We start from the raw sequence: 17,664 nt of genomic DNA, 5'->3' as shown, positions 1-17,664 counted from the left end.
TTAAAGTATTTTAAAAAATATCTAACATAAGAGTTATGAAATCAAAAAAAAAAAATCAAGACATAAAATTCATAATAAATTAAACTTCAATCCAAAATTAAAATATCATCTATATATATCTAATACAATAAAGTAGAAGAATCTGCCTTCTTAGGCTATCCACGACACCAAAGAAGGATGGGGCATTTTGCGACACGTGTCGCGACGTGATTGCTCTATTCCTTTTTTTCTAAAAACGCGCTTTCTCTTTGATTGTGAATCAGGCCCATGCCCATCTCTCCAGCAACCCTCTTCCTGTCGTCACTTCGTCTTCCTCACATCCCTGCGATCTCCCCGATGTGATCCTCAAACTTCAGTCGGCGGCGTTGATCAGTAACGTCTCTCCTTTCAATTAATCACCTCTTTACTCCGACTTTAATCGTTTGATCCAACCCGACTTAAAAGTACCTCTTTGTCTTCCTTAAAAACCCAAAAAGGCTTTCCTATAAATATCGGTCTCCTCCTGCTGCGATGAGCGCACCTCTCACAATATCAGAAAGGATTCTAATTTCCAGCGATCTATTTCCATATCTTCATACACTCTGCTTGCTGATCTCAGAGCCGGCCGATACTCTAACACCACGGAGGTGCATCTGCTGCATTTTTGGGAGGCCAGAAATATCACCAGTGAAGACCTCATCAGTGTTGACATGTTGCTCATCAATGAGAATGTAAGAACTTTTCTTGCTGTAATTTTTTATTTCCTCAAAATCTATGGATTTCATAATCAATTGTCTCTCTGTTTTTCAACAGGCTACGATGGTTCATGGGTCTGTTACTGCTCTTCGCCAGCTCAAGTTCAGGCAACAACTGTCTGAGGGAAGTGTCTACCGTTGCTTATGAATCTTTCACCCTCCTTACCGATCTGAAAGCTGGGTGCTGCTCCAACACTGAAGAGGTTCGTTTTCTGAGGTATTGGGAGATATGCAACATTTATAGAGTTTAAGGTTGGATCCTTTTCTTAACCGGCTATTTAGCACGTTGAGCTGGACCATCACTGAGTTTTCAGTCTCGGTGCGAGATATGCAAGAAAACAATCAGGTTATAGTTTTAAGCTTGGATCCCTTTGGTTAGTTTCTCTCTGAATGATTGTGTTGTGTGATCTGTTTTGGCTTTGTCTATATGCAGGTAATGGAGTTTCAGCAAAGGAAATGTTGCGTGATATTTGAGCTTTCAAGCAATCTTGCAAGGGTTTCTTGATGGGTATAAACATTTGCAATTCTGCAATACCACAAGCATTTCTTGATGGGACGGACACAAATCTTCGCAGGCTCACTGAGGTGAGTCTTTTCATCTTGAATCACATGACCTCGGCAGTAGATGAACAAACTATCCTTTGTTGAAACTGTTGGTCCTTTTTCTTAATGTGAATTTTCTGAATTTGCAGCTACTTACAATATATAATCTGTGTGTTCCTTACCTTATTAGCAGGAAGGTGCAAATATTCCTGAAGTAAGGCTGCCTGAAGTTGTGGCACCATGAAGAGATGACAAATATGGTAAGTGGTAACTGTTGGGGTCAAAATCGGTCAAGACGAAATCGATGTCCGAAAGTCTCGGAAAAACATGAAAAATGTTAAAGCAACCTCGAGAGACCAATTGTTAATCGAGAAACCTTAAGAAAAGATTAAGTTCGAGATTCATCGTCTCGAAACCAACTACTAGAAACATTTTCTACACAAGGAAAGACCTACGGAAAACTAAAAACACGAGAAACACGAACACGCCGAAGGAACCGAGCAGCCAACACCGAACATGGCCGTGGCCGCCGGGCGGCTAGCCCCGTGCTGGCCGTGGCCGCCGGCGGCTAGCGCCCATGCTGGCCGTGGCCGCCGGGCGGCTAGCCCCGTGCTGGCCGTGGCCGCCGGCGGCTAGCGCCCGTGCTGGCCGTGGCCGCCGGGCGGCTAGCCCCGTGCTGGCCGTGGCCGCCGGCGGCTAGCGCCCGTGCTGGCCGTGGCCGCCGGGCGGCTAGCCCCGTGCTGGCCGTGGCCGCCGGCGGCTAGCGCCCGTGCTGGCCGTGGTCGCCGGGCGGCTAGCCCCGTGCTGGCTCGGGTCTTCGGACGGCTGGTCTTCGTGCGTAAGTTCCAAACCTCCGGGTCGCCAGAAATCCGTGTTTCGCGACTTTCCGAGTCCTTACAAATAAAACCCTTTCTCTGTTCCGGGATTTCTAAAAACCCCTAAGACGTCAACGGATAGGAAGACTTCGTATAAAACGGTGATGGTTATCTTACAACGCCATTCGCCTTAGCAATGAATCGAAGATCTTCCGAAAGACTTGACACCCAAGTAGGAGCATCCTTTCAGAGAAATCGTGGAAAAACGGCGGAAGGTCGGAATACGGCCCGAAAGGGGCCAACTCCGATCGGACAGCTAGTTTACGATTTTCTAAAAGGATGGATGCGGCGGTTTACGATTATCTTTGCCTGACAAGATAAAAGTTAAACTTCCAGAAAAATAAATGACAACTTTCCGAAAAGATAAATGTCAACTTTCCCGATAAGCACGAAAGCCGACGAAAATGGAAAAAGTCCAGCCCACGGCAGACTCAGCCCATCAAAGATAGACCGTCCTATGGGAGTATATAAGCAATGCTAGGAGCAGAGGAAGGGGGATCCGAAATCAGAGAGAAAAACCACTCCAGAGCAATTTAGAACTTAGGCGCTTATTTCCTTTTTAGCGAGCTGCGACTCAACTAGGTTAGATCTAGGTTTCGAGACTAGCGACGATCGACAGCTCTTACAGCCGAGATCTCGACCTGTTGTCCAAACGTTCTCCGCAGATTTGGAAATAAGATTCTTTCTTTTTGCTCTATTCATTTTATGCATTTATTCTCGAATTAGACTTGTTTTAACTTTGTCGTGCGTGGCCCAGCAGATAGCCGGGATCCTCGGGGAAAACTAGGTCAACTTAGTTTTCCTACGTTTCAACTTAACTAAAATCGACAGTGCGAATTTCGGTTCCCACAGTTTGGCGCTAGAAGGAGGGGGATTCACGGCTTTATCTTTCTCGCAAACTACGCACGCCCAGTCAAGCATGTCTGTTGACGCAGAAAAGCAAACACACGACGGACCAACCGTCGATGTCAACGCTGAGAAAACTCCTGCTGGAAACGTATCAACGGTCACTGCCGAGGCAAACACCGCGATGCTGGACCAGATGAAGGAACTGTTCGCCACCGCCAGAAACGGTCGGAAGAACAGGAGAAACTAATGGCTTCACTCGCTAAACAGGTCAATACCTTAACGGCGAAAAGCAAACTCCCGCGCGGATCCACCAAAGTGAGGCGTGTCAGGAGGCTTGACTTCGGAACTCCCGGAGATCAAGAAAAAGATGCTACCAGAAAATCCCCGGAACTCATCCCCGATGATACCACTCCGACGGGACAGAAGAAAACGACGGACAACCTTCCACCTCCCATAAGGGACAACGAAGGAGACGACGTCGAAAGAATCAATCTGGATGTCAGCGATCAGTCGGATCCGTCCGACGAAGACGCCGACGTCCACCACAGAAGGACCCGAAGTCAGTCAGCTCGACTAGCGGCAGCCTTCGAAAAACCCATGACAGAAGAGGAAGAAGACCTCTACTGGTCAGAGCAAGAAAGGCTGGCTGAGGACCAGACTCGGGCCTATCGCCGCCAGCGTAGACAAAAGAGCGCAAACGGCACCAGCGAGATTCACGATCTGCGTGAGTACATCGCCAAAACTGCAGCCGAGGTGAAAGCGGTAAAATCGCAGATTCACCACGCGACCAGCACTGCCCCCGAGATCGACCTGCTCCTCGAGGAATCGAGAAAAACCCCGTTCACCTCTCGAATCACGGAGGCGCGAGTCTCGGATCCTGGGAAAATAAAGCTTCCCACCTACGATGGAACCACAGATCCAAAGGCACATCTGCAGTCTTTCCAGATTGCAATGGCAAGGTCTAAACTTCCGGAGCGGGAAAAGGATGTCGGCTGCTGTCTCCTGTTCGTCGAGAACCTCAGAGGTGCTGCGCTCGAATGGTTCTCACGCTTGAAAAGAAACTCCATCGGAAGTTTCCGCCAGCTTGCTTCAGCTTTTCTGAAGCAATTTTCCATGTTCATGGACAGGGAAACTTCCGACGTGGACCTTTGGAGCCTAATTCAAAAGGAAGACGAACCGCTCCGCGACTACATAAAGAGGTTCAAACTCGTGATGTCCAGGGTAACAGGCCTCAGCGATAGAGTCGCCATCGACGCCCTGAGGAAGAACCTCTGGTACAAGTCAAAATTCCGAAAGTGGATTTCTCTGGAAAGGCCACGCACCATCCAAGATACCCTCCACAAGGCAACGGATTTCATCATCATGGAAGAAGAGATGAAAATCCTAGCACAAAAGCATGGACCATCGAAAGCGTCCGGCAAGAAGAAAACCTCTCGTAACGACAAGTACGTCCACCACGAGGGGAAGACGTCCAAGGCGAACATAATTACGCCGTTAATTCCGAACAAGGAAGGACCTCCGGAAACACCTGGACGCGGAACTCGTACAAGGACAATTCCAGCTGCGAGTTCCATCAGACGAGAGGTCACTCCACCGCCAACTGCAAAGTCCTCGGCGCTAGACTCATTATGAAGCTGCTCGACGGCAAACTAGCAACGGTCAAGAGCATGAAAGACCTGGTCCTAGATTCTGACCGTCCGCCGAGGACCGACGGAGCCAATCCCAATAACGCTCCTGGAACTCAATCGGGCGAAAAACGCGAACGGAGACAAGACGGCGAAGGAAACAACAACAACCGCCAAAGGATCAACATGGTCATCGGAGGATCGCATTTTTACCAGGACTCTGTGTCGTCGATCAAAGCCTACGGACGGAAGGCCGAGACAAGCCCCGGATGGTGTCCGGAGGACGACGTTCCCAGTCACGCGATCACCTTCGAGGAACAGGATACAACCGGACTCGATAAACCCCACTACGATCCTCTGGTCATCGACTTGGTGATTCAAGATCTCGAAGTCGGCCGCATCCTCATCGACACAGGAAGCACGGTGAATATCATGTTCCGCGATACTCTGCAGAGGATGAACATACCCCTCGGAGAAGTCATCCCAGAGCCAAGACCACTAACTGGATTCTCGGGCGTCACATCCATGACCCTCGGAAAAATCAGACTCCCGGTCATGGCTAAAGAAGTCACGAAGATTGTCGAATTCGCGGTAGTGGATAACCCGGCTATCTATAACGCCATAATGGGAACTCCTTGGATAAATGCCATGAAGGCAGTCCCGTCCACTTACCATCTCGGCGTCAAATTTCCAACACCAACTGGAACAGCGGTAATCTGGGGAAGCCAAAAACAGTCGCGACTCTGCTTCCTAGCCGAACACAAACTTCGCAGCAATCGGAACGCCCCAGTAGCTAACCCGAAGCGAACAAAGAAGAACCTGAGTACCTCCGAGAACTCAGCAAAAAGCAACTCGGATTTATCCGAACAGGCCACAACTCAGGATACTGGAAAAATCCTCGAGGCCGTCGCCGAAAAAACGGATGATCCAACTCCCGACGCGACCGCCGACTTAGCTGAAACAGTCAAGGCGCCGGAAATCGTGGAGTAATAACAACCGTGATAGAAGCAGAACTACGAGATGGCTTGATCCTCGCAAGAGGTACGTAGGCAGCTCATCGCAACCCGATGAGTTCAGCTATCCCCCTCGCCAAAAAGGGGGGGGGGGAAGATGGGAACGGATATCCTTGTACTCCCGCAAAAACACTTTTCGCATGTAGTCTACATTATAAATGATAAATCCTTTTGATTCAAATGCTTACTCAACGCATAAACATTAAGGAAAACGAAAATCACATCTTTAAAGAACGCGAGACGTCGTTAGTTCCCAAAAGGTCTCGATTCTCCATTTTCCTCCAAACAGTCCATCCGCGACTCTAAAAACTCCACTAAACAGTCCATCCGAGACTCTAAAAACTATTTCCGTCGATTGGCCCCGACGGAAAAATACAGAAACGTTTCACTCAATCAAATTCGTAGTCCGGCTTCTAACGGAGTCCTTTTTACATCCGACAAGGATATCATAGCGCGCTATACAAGAAATCCAAATTTTGGTTAGCTCTTCGTAAAGGAAGTAGCTCGACTCGTATCCAAACGAATCATATAAGCCGATAAGCACTTCGCAGATTCTAGAACGGTACGAGTCAGGTCGAAATCGCAAACAAGCAAAACGAAAGCCGATTTGTCATCGCACAGCTTCAGTCCGAAAGTAGACCTAGGTCGTGCCCTAAACCCAGCCTTGCTGGTATCTAAGACATCTCACAGGCATAAGTATCCAGAATACGAGATCCCAAAAGTTGCCTCTTATCGCTTACAAACCTAACGTTCGCTACAAAGTAACCTACGGACCTAGCGACAAAAAGAAGAGATTGAATGCGAAGTGACTACGCGTATTCGAACCCTCTACACTTGACGAAAGTATAAATCAAAACGCATAGCTCGTAAAAAATATTTATAACAGGGATCCGAAAGCCACCAACGGCCGATCCCCAAAAACATAAAGTCATGCGACCTCCTAAGGATCGCAACACATATATACAAACGGCCACACTTGGCCAAATCATAAGTTATAATCAAATTCATAGCAGTCGGTTAGAGATATTCCGAACGAAGAGTCGGGCTGATCAACCTCCTCATCCCCGTCGCCTGCGTTTGGACCCTCTCCTACATCCGCCGTATCCTCCGAAACCTGGATAGGATTCCACAGTTCTCGGATTCTTCCTTCAATTGGGGGAACAAAGGATTCGGCGTTGGCACATATCCTCATCGAGCTGTCCATCGTGGCGAGTTCGCCGGAAATAGAGAAGCCCCCACGCTGCATCTTGCCGAGGGTACCGACCGAACCACGGCACTCGCGAAAATCACCTACAAAGTCCTGAGCCTCTTTGTAAGCTTCGAACTCAGTAGAAAAAATTTCAGCCCTTCGGTTCATTTCGGCGGCAGCTCTTCTCCGTCCGCTCCTCTCCGCGCGAACGAGGGCTCGAGCTTGGATTTCGGCTTGCCGGCGATTTTGCTCCTCCATTTCCAATCGATACTTAGCAAACTCCCTTGCCGTTTCCTCCGCTTTAAAACGGGCCAACCGGGCGGTGCGGAAACTCCCATCAATCGATGCATTCCAAACTCTCACGGCCTGCAAAGAAGCCAAGGTCAAATAAAAAGAAAAGAGAAGTAACTCGAGTTTCGAGAACAAACCTCGTTGACCAAGCGAGCACCCTCCGCAGTCACTTTGTCCCTTTCCTCGTTGTCCAAAGACTCGTCACGGGAAAACGCCGGAGGGAGTTCGTCAAAGAAGTCACCCGGAGGAGGAACATCCCGACTCTCCGAGGTAAAGCCGGGGTCGTATCTCGGCGTCGCGCCATCTCCCGACGAGGAATCAAAAGCGATCCCTTTATCTTTACGAGGTCTCCGCCTTTGCCTTAAAGGGGCAAAAACGTAGGACCTATCGTTGACGCAGGGACGAGTACCACCTCGCGATCGAAAAGCGCGACCGCCCCTCGAATCCGGTCGAGAGTGAAGGAGTTCCAGGAACAAGGCCTCGACCTAAAAAGATCCCTCCTCACCGCAAGATCGGAGGGAACATGCGCGAGACACCTGTTCTCTAAAAAAAAAAAAAAAAAAAAAACACACACGTTCAATACTCGTCTTTTGAATGTTAAAAGAAGGGATGCAATAATTTTACCTCGCTGGTACAGCCATTCCGTCGGGAATAGATGGAGAAAGCCTTCCTTAACAGACTCTCCGTCTATCCTCACAAAAAAGAAACGATCGACATAATCCTTGGCGTGCGAGGTGACTCCATGGATCACCGAAAAGTTGGTCCTCGCCTTCATGGAGTAAACTCCATTGATACTCGTCGCCTTGGAGTTCCATAATCCCTCGAAATCGGCAGGGCTAAGATCTATCCCTAACTCGTAACTCAGAATCACCACGCCGAGCCAGCTCTCCAAAGCTGACACGTTCAGCTGGCTGATTGAGATTCCGAAACGGCCAAGGGCCTGAACGATGACCCAGGGATTGGAACCACAATCGACATAGCGTCAAGAACGCCTCATAACAAGTAAAGTAACCCTCCGGAGGATGCTCCGAACTCTCATTCCCGCAGGGAATGCGGAACACGACTCCCTCCGGAACTCCATAATACTCTCGCAGAGTTTCGAGATACTCGGGAGACACTTCGCTCGGTGAGTCGATCTCTCCACGCGCCCTCAGGGGTCGCCGGGGAATCGGGATCACGGGAAGGGGAGCATCAGTGCCAAAGACAGCATCGCAGTACGCGTTCCTGTTGATCTCCGAAACCTCGGGCTTCGGATTTTCTTCCTCAGCATGAAAACTATCCGAGGACGAGCGAGACTGCCTCTTCGAGGTTTTCAATCTTGAAGTCATTCTTTTCTTAAAAAGCAGAGAGAGAATTTGCAAGAGAGAGATTGACTTGAGAATCTTGGGTGAAGTAAGAATGGTAAAGAATTCACAAGTCTTTATAGGCAAAATTTTTACTATTCACCCCGACCTTCGGCACGATTTCATCTCCATACTTTCCTCACGAGCCATACTGCAAGCTAGGACCTACGAACCCTACGGCTCCTAGCTAGCTGGGGGGCTAACTGTTGGGGTCAAAATCGGTCAAGACGAAATCGATGTCCGAAAGTCTCGGAAAAACATGAAAAATGTTAAAGCAACCTCGAGAGACCAATTGTTAATCGAGAAACCTTAAGAAAAGATTAAGTTCGAGATTCATCGTCTCGAAACCAACTACTAGAAACATTTTCTACACAAGGAAAGACCTACGGAAAACTAAAAACACGAGAAACACGAACACGCCGAAGGAACCGAGCAGCCAACACCGAACATGGCCGTGGCCGCCGGGCGGCTAGCCCCGTGCTGGCCGTGGCCGCCGGCGGCTAGCGCCCATGCTGGCCGTGGCCGCCGGGCGGCTAGCCCCGTGCTGGCCGTGGCCGCCGGCGGCTAGCGCCCGTGCTGGCCGTGGCCGCCGGGCGGCTAGCCCCGTGCTGGCCGTGGCCGCCGGCGGCTAGCGCCCGTGCTGGCCGTGGCCGCCGGGCGGCTAGCCCCGTGCTGGCCATGGCCGCCGGCGGCTAGCGCCCGTGCTGGCCGTGGCCGCCGGGCGGCTAGCCCCGTGCTGGCCGTGGCCGCCGGCGGCTAGCGCCCGTGCTGGCCGTGGCCGCCGGGCGGCTAGCCCCGTGCTGGCCGTGGCCGCCGGCGGCTAGCGCCCGTGCTGGCCGTGGTCGCCGGGCGGCTAGCCCCGTGCTGGCTCGGGTCTTCGGACGGCTGGTCTTCGTGCGTAAGTTCCAAACCTCCGGGTCGCCAGAAATCCGTGTTTCGCGACTTTCCGAGTCCTTACAAATAAAACCCTTTCTCTGTTCCGGGATTTCTAAAAACCCCTAAGACGTCAACGGATAGGAAGACTTCGTATAAAACGGTGATGGTTATCTTACAACGCCATTCGCCTTAGCAATGAATCGAAGATCTTCCGAAAGACTTGACACCCAAGTAGGAGCATCCTTTCAGAGAAATCGTGGAAAAACGGCGGAAGGTCGGAATACGGCCCGAAAGGGGCCAACTCCGATCGGACAGCTAGTTTACGATTTTCTAAAAGGATGGATGCGGCGGTTTACGATTATCTTTGCCTGACAAGATAAAAGTTAAACTTCCAGAAAAATAAATGACAACTTTCCGAAAAGATAAATGTCAACTTTCCCGATAAGCACGAAAGCCGACGAAAATGGAAAAAGTCCAGCCCACGGCAGACTCAGCCCATCAAAGATAGACCGTCCTATGGGAGTATATAAGCAATGCTAGGAGCAGAGGAAGGGGGATCCGAAATCAGAGAGAAAAACCACTCCAGAGCAATTTAGAACTTAGGCGCTTATTTCCTTTTTAGCGAGCTGCGACTCAACTAGGTTAGATCTAGGTTTCGAGACTAGCGACGATCGACAGCTCTTACAGCCGAGATCTCGACCTGTTGTCCAAACGTTCTCCGCAGATTTGGAAATAAGATTCTTTCTTTTTGCTCTATTCATTTTATGCATTTATTCTCGAATTAGACTTGTTTTAACTTTGTCGTGCGTGGCCCAGCAGATAACCGGGATCCTCGGGGAAAATTAGGTCAACTTAGTTTTCCTACGTTTCAACTTAACTAAAATCGACAGTGCGAATTTCGGTTCCCACAGTAACACTTGCAATGTTGGAGAGAAGCCATCTACTTCTAATGCTTCCAGTGCCGGACGTTCTGCAACGACCAAAGAACAACTTGCTAGGTTTTATTATCTTTTTCATTTTCGCTTAAATCTGTTTCCTTTTGTTTAAAAAATTAACGTGATATAGTTGCTGTTTCAATTAATTAACAATGGCACAAACTGCCTTATTCCTCTGAGATAGAACTTGACTTATCACTTCGGTCTTCTGTTTGTGTTTGACTACCGTAACGTATCTAATGGAATTGATTATTTGACCACTCATGTTGAACCATGTACTACATTGGAATTTTTCATGAGCTTTGCTTTCACTTTGTCTCATGAGACGGATAATTCTCTCATCTGACTCTTTTTCTGGGAAAACCTTTGAAAGCTTGATGTTTGCGTTGTTAGCTTTCTTTTTTTTTTTTTGCTTTGTTTGTATTTTCTACATTCTAAATTTTAGTACAACGCTATTATAACAACAATTGTGTTTCACTTATTCATATAAATCATTTCCTGTTAGTTATCTTTTATGCAGTTTGACAACATAGAAATGTACATTTGTGCACTTGCAAGAAGAATTATGGACTTATGACACTAATTACTCGCACTTCTTAAAAACACCTGGTTGTCAATTTTATTACATACAGTACATGTGTTTGTAGATAGCCTGATGTTACAATAAATAAAAGAAAAACATGTAAACTCCTCGGAAACTTTGAAAGAAACTATTCAAGGAGGTTACAGATTTTCAGCACCTACTCTCCTGGGTATTCAAAGCAAATATTTTTCATACAGAGCCGAACATACGAAGTGGTTTAGCTCAACGAGACAGAAGAGAATAATAATTGTGGTGCGAACGTTGAAAAGATGGAGATGGTTACAAGGAAGAAGGATTTAGGGTTCTTCAAGTAGTGAGCAGGAGGAAATATATTACCTTCACTATGTAGTGAATAAAAACAAAAATATAATATTTTCAGAGGACTTATGTTTGTGTATGTTTATGCATCGTGTGATATATAAAACTTTGGTGAGTATATGTGTCTCTGAGATGTGATGAGTGTGAACTCTTTTCTGATCTGATATAATAAAACAGAATACATTCAATCTATGCAAACATAATTATTAAAAAGTCTTAGCAAAACAACAAAAACTAATACATAAAATTATAAAATATTTTATGTGAAGATTAATACGACTTTCATGCATATATTTAAATATTACTAACTATTTCATTTTTAAAAAAATCTCATAATCAATGATGTAGGAGTTAAAACTAAAACATTTTTATAATTTTGAAAAAAAATGATAATAAAAGTTGATATATTTACTTAAATACATTTTAATATTTAGATTATCTATTTAAATTATTATAAAAATCCGGCGCGTAGCGCCGGCAAACCACTAGTACTATACTAAAAGGTAAATATGAGCACCAAAGAGGCTATCCACGTCACCTGATTTAATCAACCAATAGGAAGGATTTGTTTTTCCATGTCACCATCTTTTCTTGGGCCTGATTTCACTGATCTGTTAGAATTTATAATTGGTCCATTACAATTTAGGCCATAAGCCCCAAATGATATTGCCTCGATCTGTCTCAAACGTCTCGACTCTTCCTCTATCTTCTTCGTTTCACCCCTTCTTCGATCTCCTTAACCTTCACGTTTCCTTTTCTTTAAATGATCGTCGATCAATCGACGCATAACTCCTTCTTCTATAATCAATCCTTCATCACATTAATGGCTTTGTTTGGCCTTTCTCCATCCAAGTCATGTCGAACGCTGTATTTCGAATACTCCAACAGGTATCTTAAGATCTTGGCTATTCTGCAATTGTTTTCGGATTTTTTGAAACTCAAATAAACATTTTCGGTTATCGTATTGTATTGTAGATTAATTTGAAAAATACCGTGTTGAAGACAAATCAGTAGCAAATGTTTACAGAAAACCGACAGCTTACCATAATCTTCTGGTATCTCTTGGTTTGTCTAACAAGGTTGTTTCTGACATGAACAGAAGAAGGTACATTTACAGTAGAAATTTAAATCTTTAGCTTTTCGTTTTCGGGGAACTCTCTTTGTAGTATTTGTTATATATGCAATAATTTTTGTGGCATATTCTACTGCCTTAGAGGGAGATACTAAATCCGGGTTTCCAAATCTTTTAACAGGCAGAGAGATGAGCAAGTTAGAAGCGACACAGAAGATGCGGATGATGAAGACGAGGAAAACAGTGCTTCTGAGGATAGAAGCTCTACAGATGGAGAGGATGATGAGGAAGAAGATTCTGAGTGTTCTGACACAGACGAGGAGAATTAGTTGAGTACCAATGGCCAATCTTCTGTAGTTGCTTCTTCATCTACCAGTGCATTTAGTGAGCACATTGGCCATACTTTATTAAGTGAAGAAGTGGAAACACGTCTGGAGATTTAAATGGAAAGCACCTGCCATTGGCATGCCAAATTGCAGCTGGAAAGGAACTAGACAAAAAAAATTTTGATGTATGTATTCTTATAACCTTCTCTAGCACAAAAGTGTTGCTGCAGAGTGATGCACCCTATGGCACCAAGCCTAATTTATTTGAGCACTGGCTTCAATTGTACAAGGAAGCTGGAGGGGAGAAGTTTGGCTCATCTGCAAGGAGAAGATTCTTCTCCATTTGTACGTATTGGTTTCTTGCAATCAACCTTGCTCTTTTTTTCTCTTTCTGTTTTCGACTATATATTATTTCATTTTTCTAGGCAACAGCTATATGGATATTTTGCATTCTAACAAGAAACCCTTTTACAATGGAGACCGTGGAGAAGGTTGATTACTGAAGTTCGAAACTTGGAACATGAATCTGTGAGTTGTGTCTAAATCTCGATGCTTTGTTCGTTTGTTTCGGTGTCAGACGAAATCAAGGCTACAGATGTTGATGTGATCCCCAAGATACCGTTATTTTGATCAAAATCGATCCGACGACTTCCGTTAGTGACGTAGCTTCATCACATATACAAATATCATGCTACTTAAATATTCCCTTACACAATAGTGATATGTTATTTCTTTCATTCTAAAGTTTTTAGTTTTAAATGAAAGACACCTTATGGAGGCTGTTTCCGAAAGGGTATGGTGCCAGGTGCCAACACATCACTCCCATACCTTGATGCTTACCTTCAGATCAGGCTCTGTTTTTTTTCTTATAAAAAGGATTGTCTTTTAAGTGTTTATGCAGGATGAAGAGAAGCTTAGAAACATCGAAATCTGTGACATGCTTTCATAGCAGCGTCTCATCGCCTTGCTGATTTCATCTTCTCGCCTGGCAACCATTGCCTGCAATGGAGTGACAGAGAGAGAATAGACGTTAAGCTGTGATGCTAAAGTCAGAGTTCTTAGGTTTCTCCGACCGGTTTGTACAGCGAGATGTGATGCTAAGGAGTTTAATGACGTCATCCAGACGCTTGGGTTTGTTCGACACGAGAACTTGGTTCCTCTGTTGGGTTTCTACGGTGGAAACAGAGGAGAGAAGCTTATGGTTCATCCTTTCTTCTCTTCCGGGGATCTCTCTGACTTCATCAAAAGTAAGCATTCTCTGTTTCTTTATTTACAAGAAAGTTGATTTTTTTTATAAAGTATCAAACTTTTTTATTTTTCCCTACATATTCTTGCTTTTGGTTTTTTTTTTCTCATTAACAAACAGAATCATGAGATTATATTTTCCCGGGAAAAATGGTTAGAAACTTTTAATAAAAACTCATGAAAGGATCTGATGTGTACAGTTTTCCATGATGGTGATGTCACTTCACATTGAGCATCAGACATGTAGAAATCTATAACATATAAAAGAAAGAGAAAAAAGAATGTGTTATCATACATTTATGGTTTAAATTGATTGGGGCATAGGTTTCTTAGGTGTTCCACTAGACTGATGGACCCTGGAGGATACCTAGAGGGAAAGATGAAGTAGATGACATCAATGGTTAGGAAGGTGAGTTCATGATGGATGATTTATTGGAAGAGCGAGGAGATGGAAATGACAAGGAAGGTGCACTGATAATGCAGAAGCAATGGAAGCCGACATGAAACATTAGGACGTCAAAGTTTGAGTTAGAGAACGCTGAGATATATTGTATCAAATATTACAATTTCTGTTAATCGATCGGTCACTTTTATTCGAAGCAACCAATTTTCAGTTATAGAAGTTTTTTTTGGTAATCGAGTAAATGAAAAACATAAAGTCAGACTGTTTCTTATCTATTTTCTCTGTCATCTTTGGTTTCTAATTGTTAAATGAGAACTGAAAGATGTTAAATCTGGTCTAATATTTAAATCCAATAAATATGTATTGAAAAATTTATACAGTATAATATTTAAAATGTATAATTTTATATTTTCCAATTAAGATAAATATATTATAAATATAGTTTATACATTTATAAATACAAAATAGAATTTTTTTGATTTAAAGGAAACATTTTGAGAAATTGCTTAAACGAGCACATACTCAGTAGTATTTTTCATGTTTATCTTAATTTTATTTATCTTCAGTTTAAAAAAGAAATAAATATTTATAATTCTAGAGTTAACTAATTTAGACTTAGTGTTTAGACGAGGGGTGGAGTTTTGAAGGTAGAGTTTATTATTTTCATAAATAAATATATAAATACTTAACATTTAAAATAATATATTTTTAAAAAAATAGTTTTAAAAATAATTTTTGAATTTCAAAACATTATGTTTAAAAATAATCGAAAAATTGAGTTTGGAAACGTTTAATTCAAAAATTTAAAAATATACTTTTAGATTTTTTTATAATTTATTTAAATAATTATTTGTGTTAACATATCTTTTTTTTTATAACAGCATTGTGTTAACATATCTATAAAGTAAAGATCAAAGGTTTTTGAAACTTCATATTTGAGGTAGTTATGAAAATGTCTATTAAGATCAGGTAAACATGAACGATGATACTAAAAGTTAAAAATTAAGTAAAATTAGAATTCCCTAAATATTTTATAAACAATTATTATTAGATAATTTACTATGATTATAAAATATAACTATGTAGTTAACATAACTTTGCGCGTAGTTGACGAACATTATCTGCCATCTTTGCAAGATTATCTTCCACAAACTGTGTAAGCTAAATACATTCATAACTCAATATTTTGAAAAGCTAATATATTTACCAAAGAACGCGCATGTAAATATGTAATCTCCTGCATTATTCCCTAAAAAAGAAGAATATATTTGATGCGTCTAAATTTATTTCTATTAGATGAATGTGTCTCCGATTCTTTTTGGCTAAGGTATTGGAATAACAATCAAAAATAGACCATAATATAATTTGTTTTAGTGACTCGGTTTATGCCTAGCCCTGGACACTTTATTATACAATAATTTAATTTGGTTTAGATAAACTACTAAACTATTTAAAATAAATTATAAAATTAATGAAATAAACATTTAAATATGCGGTTCATAAAATAAATCAAGTATATACTATTAATTATATTATATAATTTACATGTACTTATGCTATTATATTTTAATTGATTGGTTTATTCGGTTTACTCTGTTTGAACGGTTTAAATATCAAAACATATCCATATATCTCAATTTCTAAAAAGGACATCTGTTCGGTATATTCGATATCGCCAGATTTAATCCACTTTCTCTAACTTGGTTTGGTTTAATTTTAGTGGGTTGGTTTTACCGGATTAAAACACCCTTAAATAATTCCAATATCACGTACAATTAGAAAATCAAGTTTATTATCTAGCTACTCTTTTTGTTTTTAAACAATTGATGTTCACCAACTTCCTCATTGTTTTGAAAATACAAAGCTCCCATTAGTCTCTTACGGTTGAATCTCGGAACTTACGGTTGAATCTCTTATTATTTCAGGTTCTAGGACTTGGAACTCACAAGCCATTAGGGCCTTGGTGGATCCATTGGATGCAAAGATTATTGAAAGTATACCTCTCAGTAAGTTTTGTATAAAAGATAAGGATGGCTGGCATTTTACCAAAAATGGAAAATATACGGTTAAGTCAGGATATGAGGTGGAAATGGTTTATCCCGACAAAGAAAAACAACTAGCTTTCTATGGACCAACGGTAGATTCTTTAAAAGCTTTTTGTTGGCAGGTTAAGTGTCCACCAAAGATAAAACACTTTCTTTGGCAGATTGTATCAGGGTGTGTTGCGGTTAAAAAGAATTTAAAAGCCCGAGGAATGCAAGGGGACACTATTTGTGACAGATGTGGGAGTACAGAGGAATCTTTGAATCATGTATTTTTTGAATGTCCTCCAGCGCGGCAAATATGGGCATTATCAACTGTACCAACACATCTAAATGTTTTCCCCTCGGAATCATTGTATAATAACATGGATCATTTATTCTGGAGAGTTTTACCCAAGATGACTGATCATCAATTTGCATGGATCCTATGGTATATTTGGAAAGCAAGGAACAGTAAGGTCTTTAGTAACCTGGATGTTGATGCCATGGATACACTAAAGCTGGCTGAAACGGAAGCTACTATGTGGGTTGCGGCCCAAGAGTTGACTATCCGACACACTATACCACCGCAAGCATACCAGCCTCCTTCAATTTCAGGGAGATGGTGCTTCACAGATGGTTCGTGGAAGGATAAAGACTCTTTCTCGGGACAAGGATGGTACAGTACTCTGGAAGGATATGAGGGATTAATGGGGGCACGAAATATTCGGGCAAGTATATCTCCCTTTCACTCGGAGGTAGAAGCATTGATTTGGGCAATGGAATGTATGAGGAATTTACGTCAGTTTCAGGTTACATTTGCAACGGATTGTTCTCAGTTGGTGAAGATGGTTTCAGAACCAGAAGAGTGGCCGGCGTTCGCAAGTTATCTGGAGGATATCAGAAGCTTACAAAGTAGTTTCCATAGCTCACAGCTCATCTATGTACCAAGGACGGCAAATTCAAGGGCGGATCGTTTAGCACGCAGTGCGAGACAACAATCGTCTTTTGTCAGATGCCGAGCTACCAGTTTGGTGTACAGAGTCAATATGAGTCTGTATGTTTGATGACAAAAAAAAAAACAAAGCTCCCATTAGTCATTACAAACAAAAACATTGAAACATACGATTGATAAATAAACTATCAACACACTTTTCTGCGCGTAGCGCGGAGAGAGACTCTAGTTGTAATAAATTGTCAATAACAAAAATAAACTAACATCTAATCACAATTAACACCCAAACACATTAAATAAAATTGAGAAAAAATTTTAATTATTAAAAAGAGAATGCCACAAGACATTTTTCCCCAAAAAAAATAAAAAATCAACTTTATTAGTATAGATATATGGACAGTTAATTGATTTATTAGTATAGATCTCTGTTCTAAAACGCGGCCGGAGTGGTCGATTCCGCGCCGGTGA

General features: G+C 43.0%; 1 protein-coding gene and 2 long non-coding RNA genes across 10 annotated transcripts; 2 read left to right on the top strand and 1 right to left on the bottom strand.

The window, feature by feature from the left end:
- Positions 1 to 275: 275 nt before the first annotated feature.
- Positions 276 to 1,554, top strand: LOC130496353 (uncharacterized). Of its 2 annotated transcripts, none has more exons than XR_008935455.1 (4): positions 276 to 710; positions 793 to 1,080; positions 1,168 to 1,319; positions 1,471 to 1,554. It is a non-coding gene; the product is annotated as an uncharacterized LOC130496353 (long non-coding RNA). The 2 variants fall into 2 exon arrangements; XR_008935456.1 differs by having other exon boundaries at positions 1,468 to 1,549.
- A 5,070-nt stretch (positions 1,555 to 6,624) lies between these two features.
- Positions 6,625 to 7,760, bottom strand: LOC130495857 (uncharacterized). Its single transcript, XM_056987412.1, has 3 exons — positions 7,755 to 7,760; positions 7,257 to 7,604; positions 6,625 to 7,194 (listed from the first exon to the last, which is right to left on the bottom strand). The coding sequence occupies exons 1-3, from the start codon at positions 7,758 to 7,760 to the stop codon at positions 6,625 to 6,627; spliced, it is 924 nt and encodes a 307-aa protein (XP_056843392.1).
- A 4,064-nt stretch (positions 7,761 to 11,824) lies between these two features.
- LOC108837598 (uncharacterized) lies at positions 11,825 to 14,493 on the top strand. Of its 7 annotated transcripts, none has more exons than XR_008935983.1 (7): positions 11,825 to 12,062; positions 12,150 to 12,279; positions 12,428 to 12,757; positions 12,863 to 12,917; positions 13,005 to 13,063; positions 13,150 to 13,819; positions 14,142 to 14,493. It is a non-coding gene; the product is annotated as an uncharacterized LOC108837598 (long non-coding RNA). The 7 variants fall into 7 exon arrangements; XR_008935980.1 differs by having other exon boundaries at positions 12,998 to 13,063; XR_008935984.1 differs by having other exon boundaries at positions 12,998 to 13,225; positions 13,318 to 13,819.
- The last annotated feature ends 3,171 nt before the right edge of the window (positions 14,494 to 17,664 follow it).

Source organism: Raphanus sativus, chromosome 6 (assembly GCF_000801105.2).
Source record: "Raphanus sativus cultivar WK10039 chromosome 6, ASM80110v3, whole genome shotgun sequence".
Lineage (NCBI taxonomy): Eukaryota > Viridiplantae > Streptophyta > Magnoliopsida > Brassicales > Brassicaceae > Raphanus > Raphanus sativus.
This window is presented reverse-complemented; position numbering and strand designations above follow the sequence as displayed.

Coding starts and splice junctions, on each gene's coding strand:
- LOC130495857 (XM_056987412.1), bottom strand. Junction 7,195..7,256: donor GTGCTCGCTTGGTCAACGAG/GTTTGTTCTCGA, acceptor GCTTCTTTGCAG/GCCGTGAGAGTTTGGAATGC.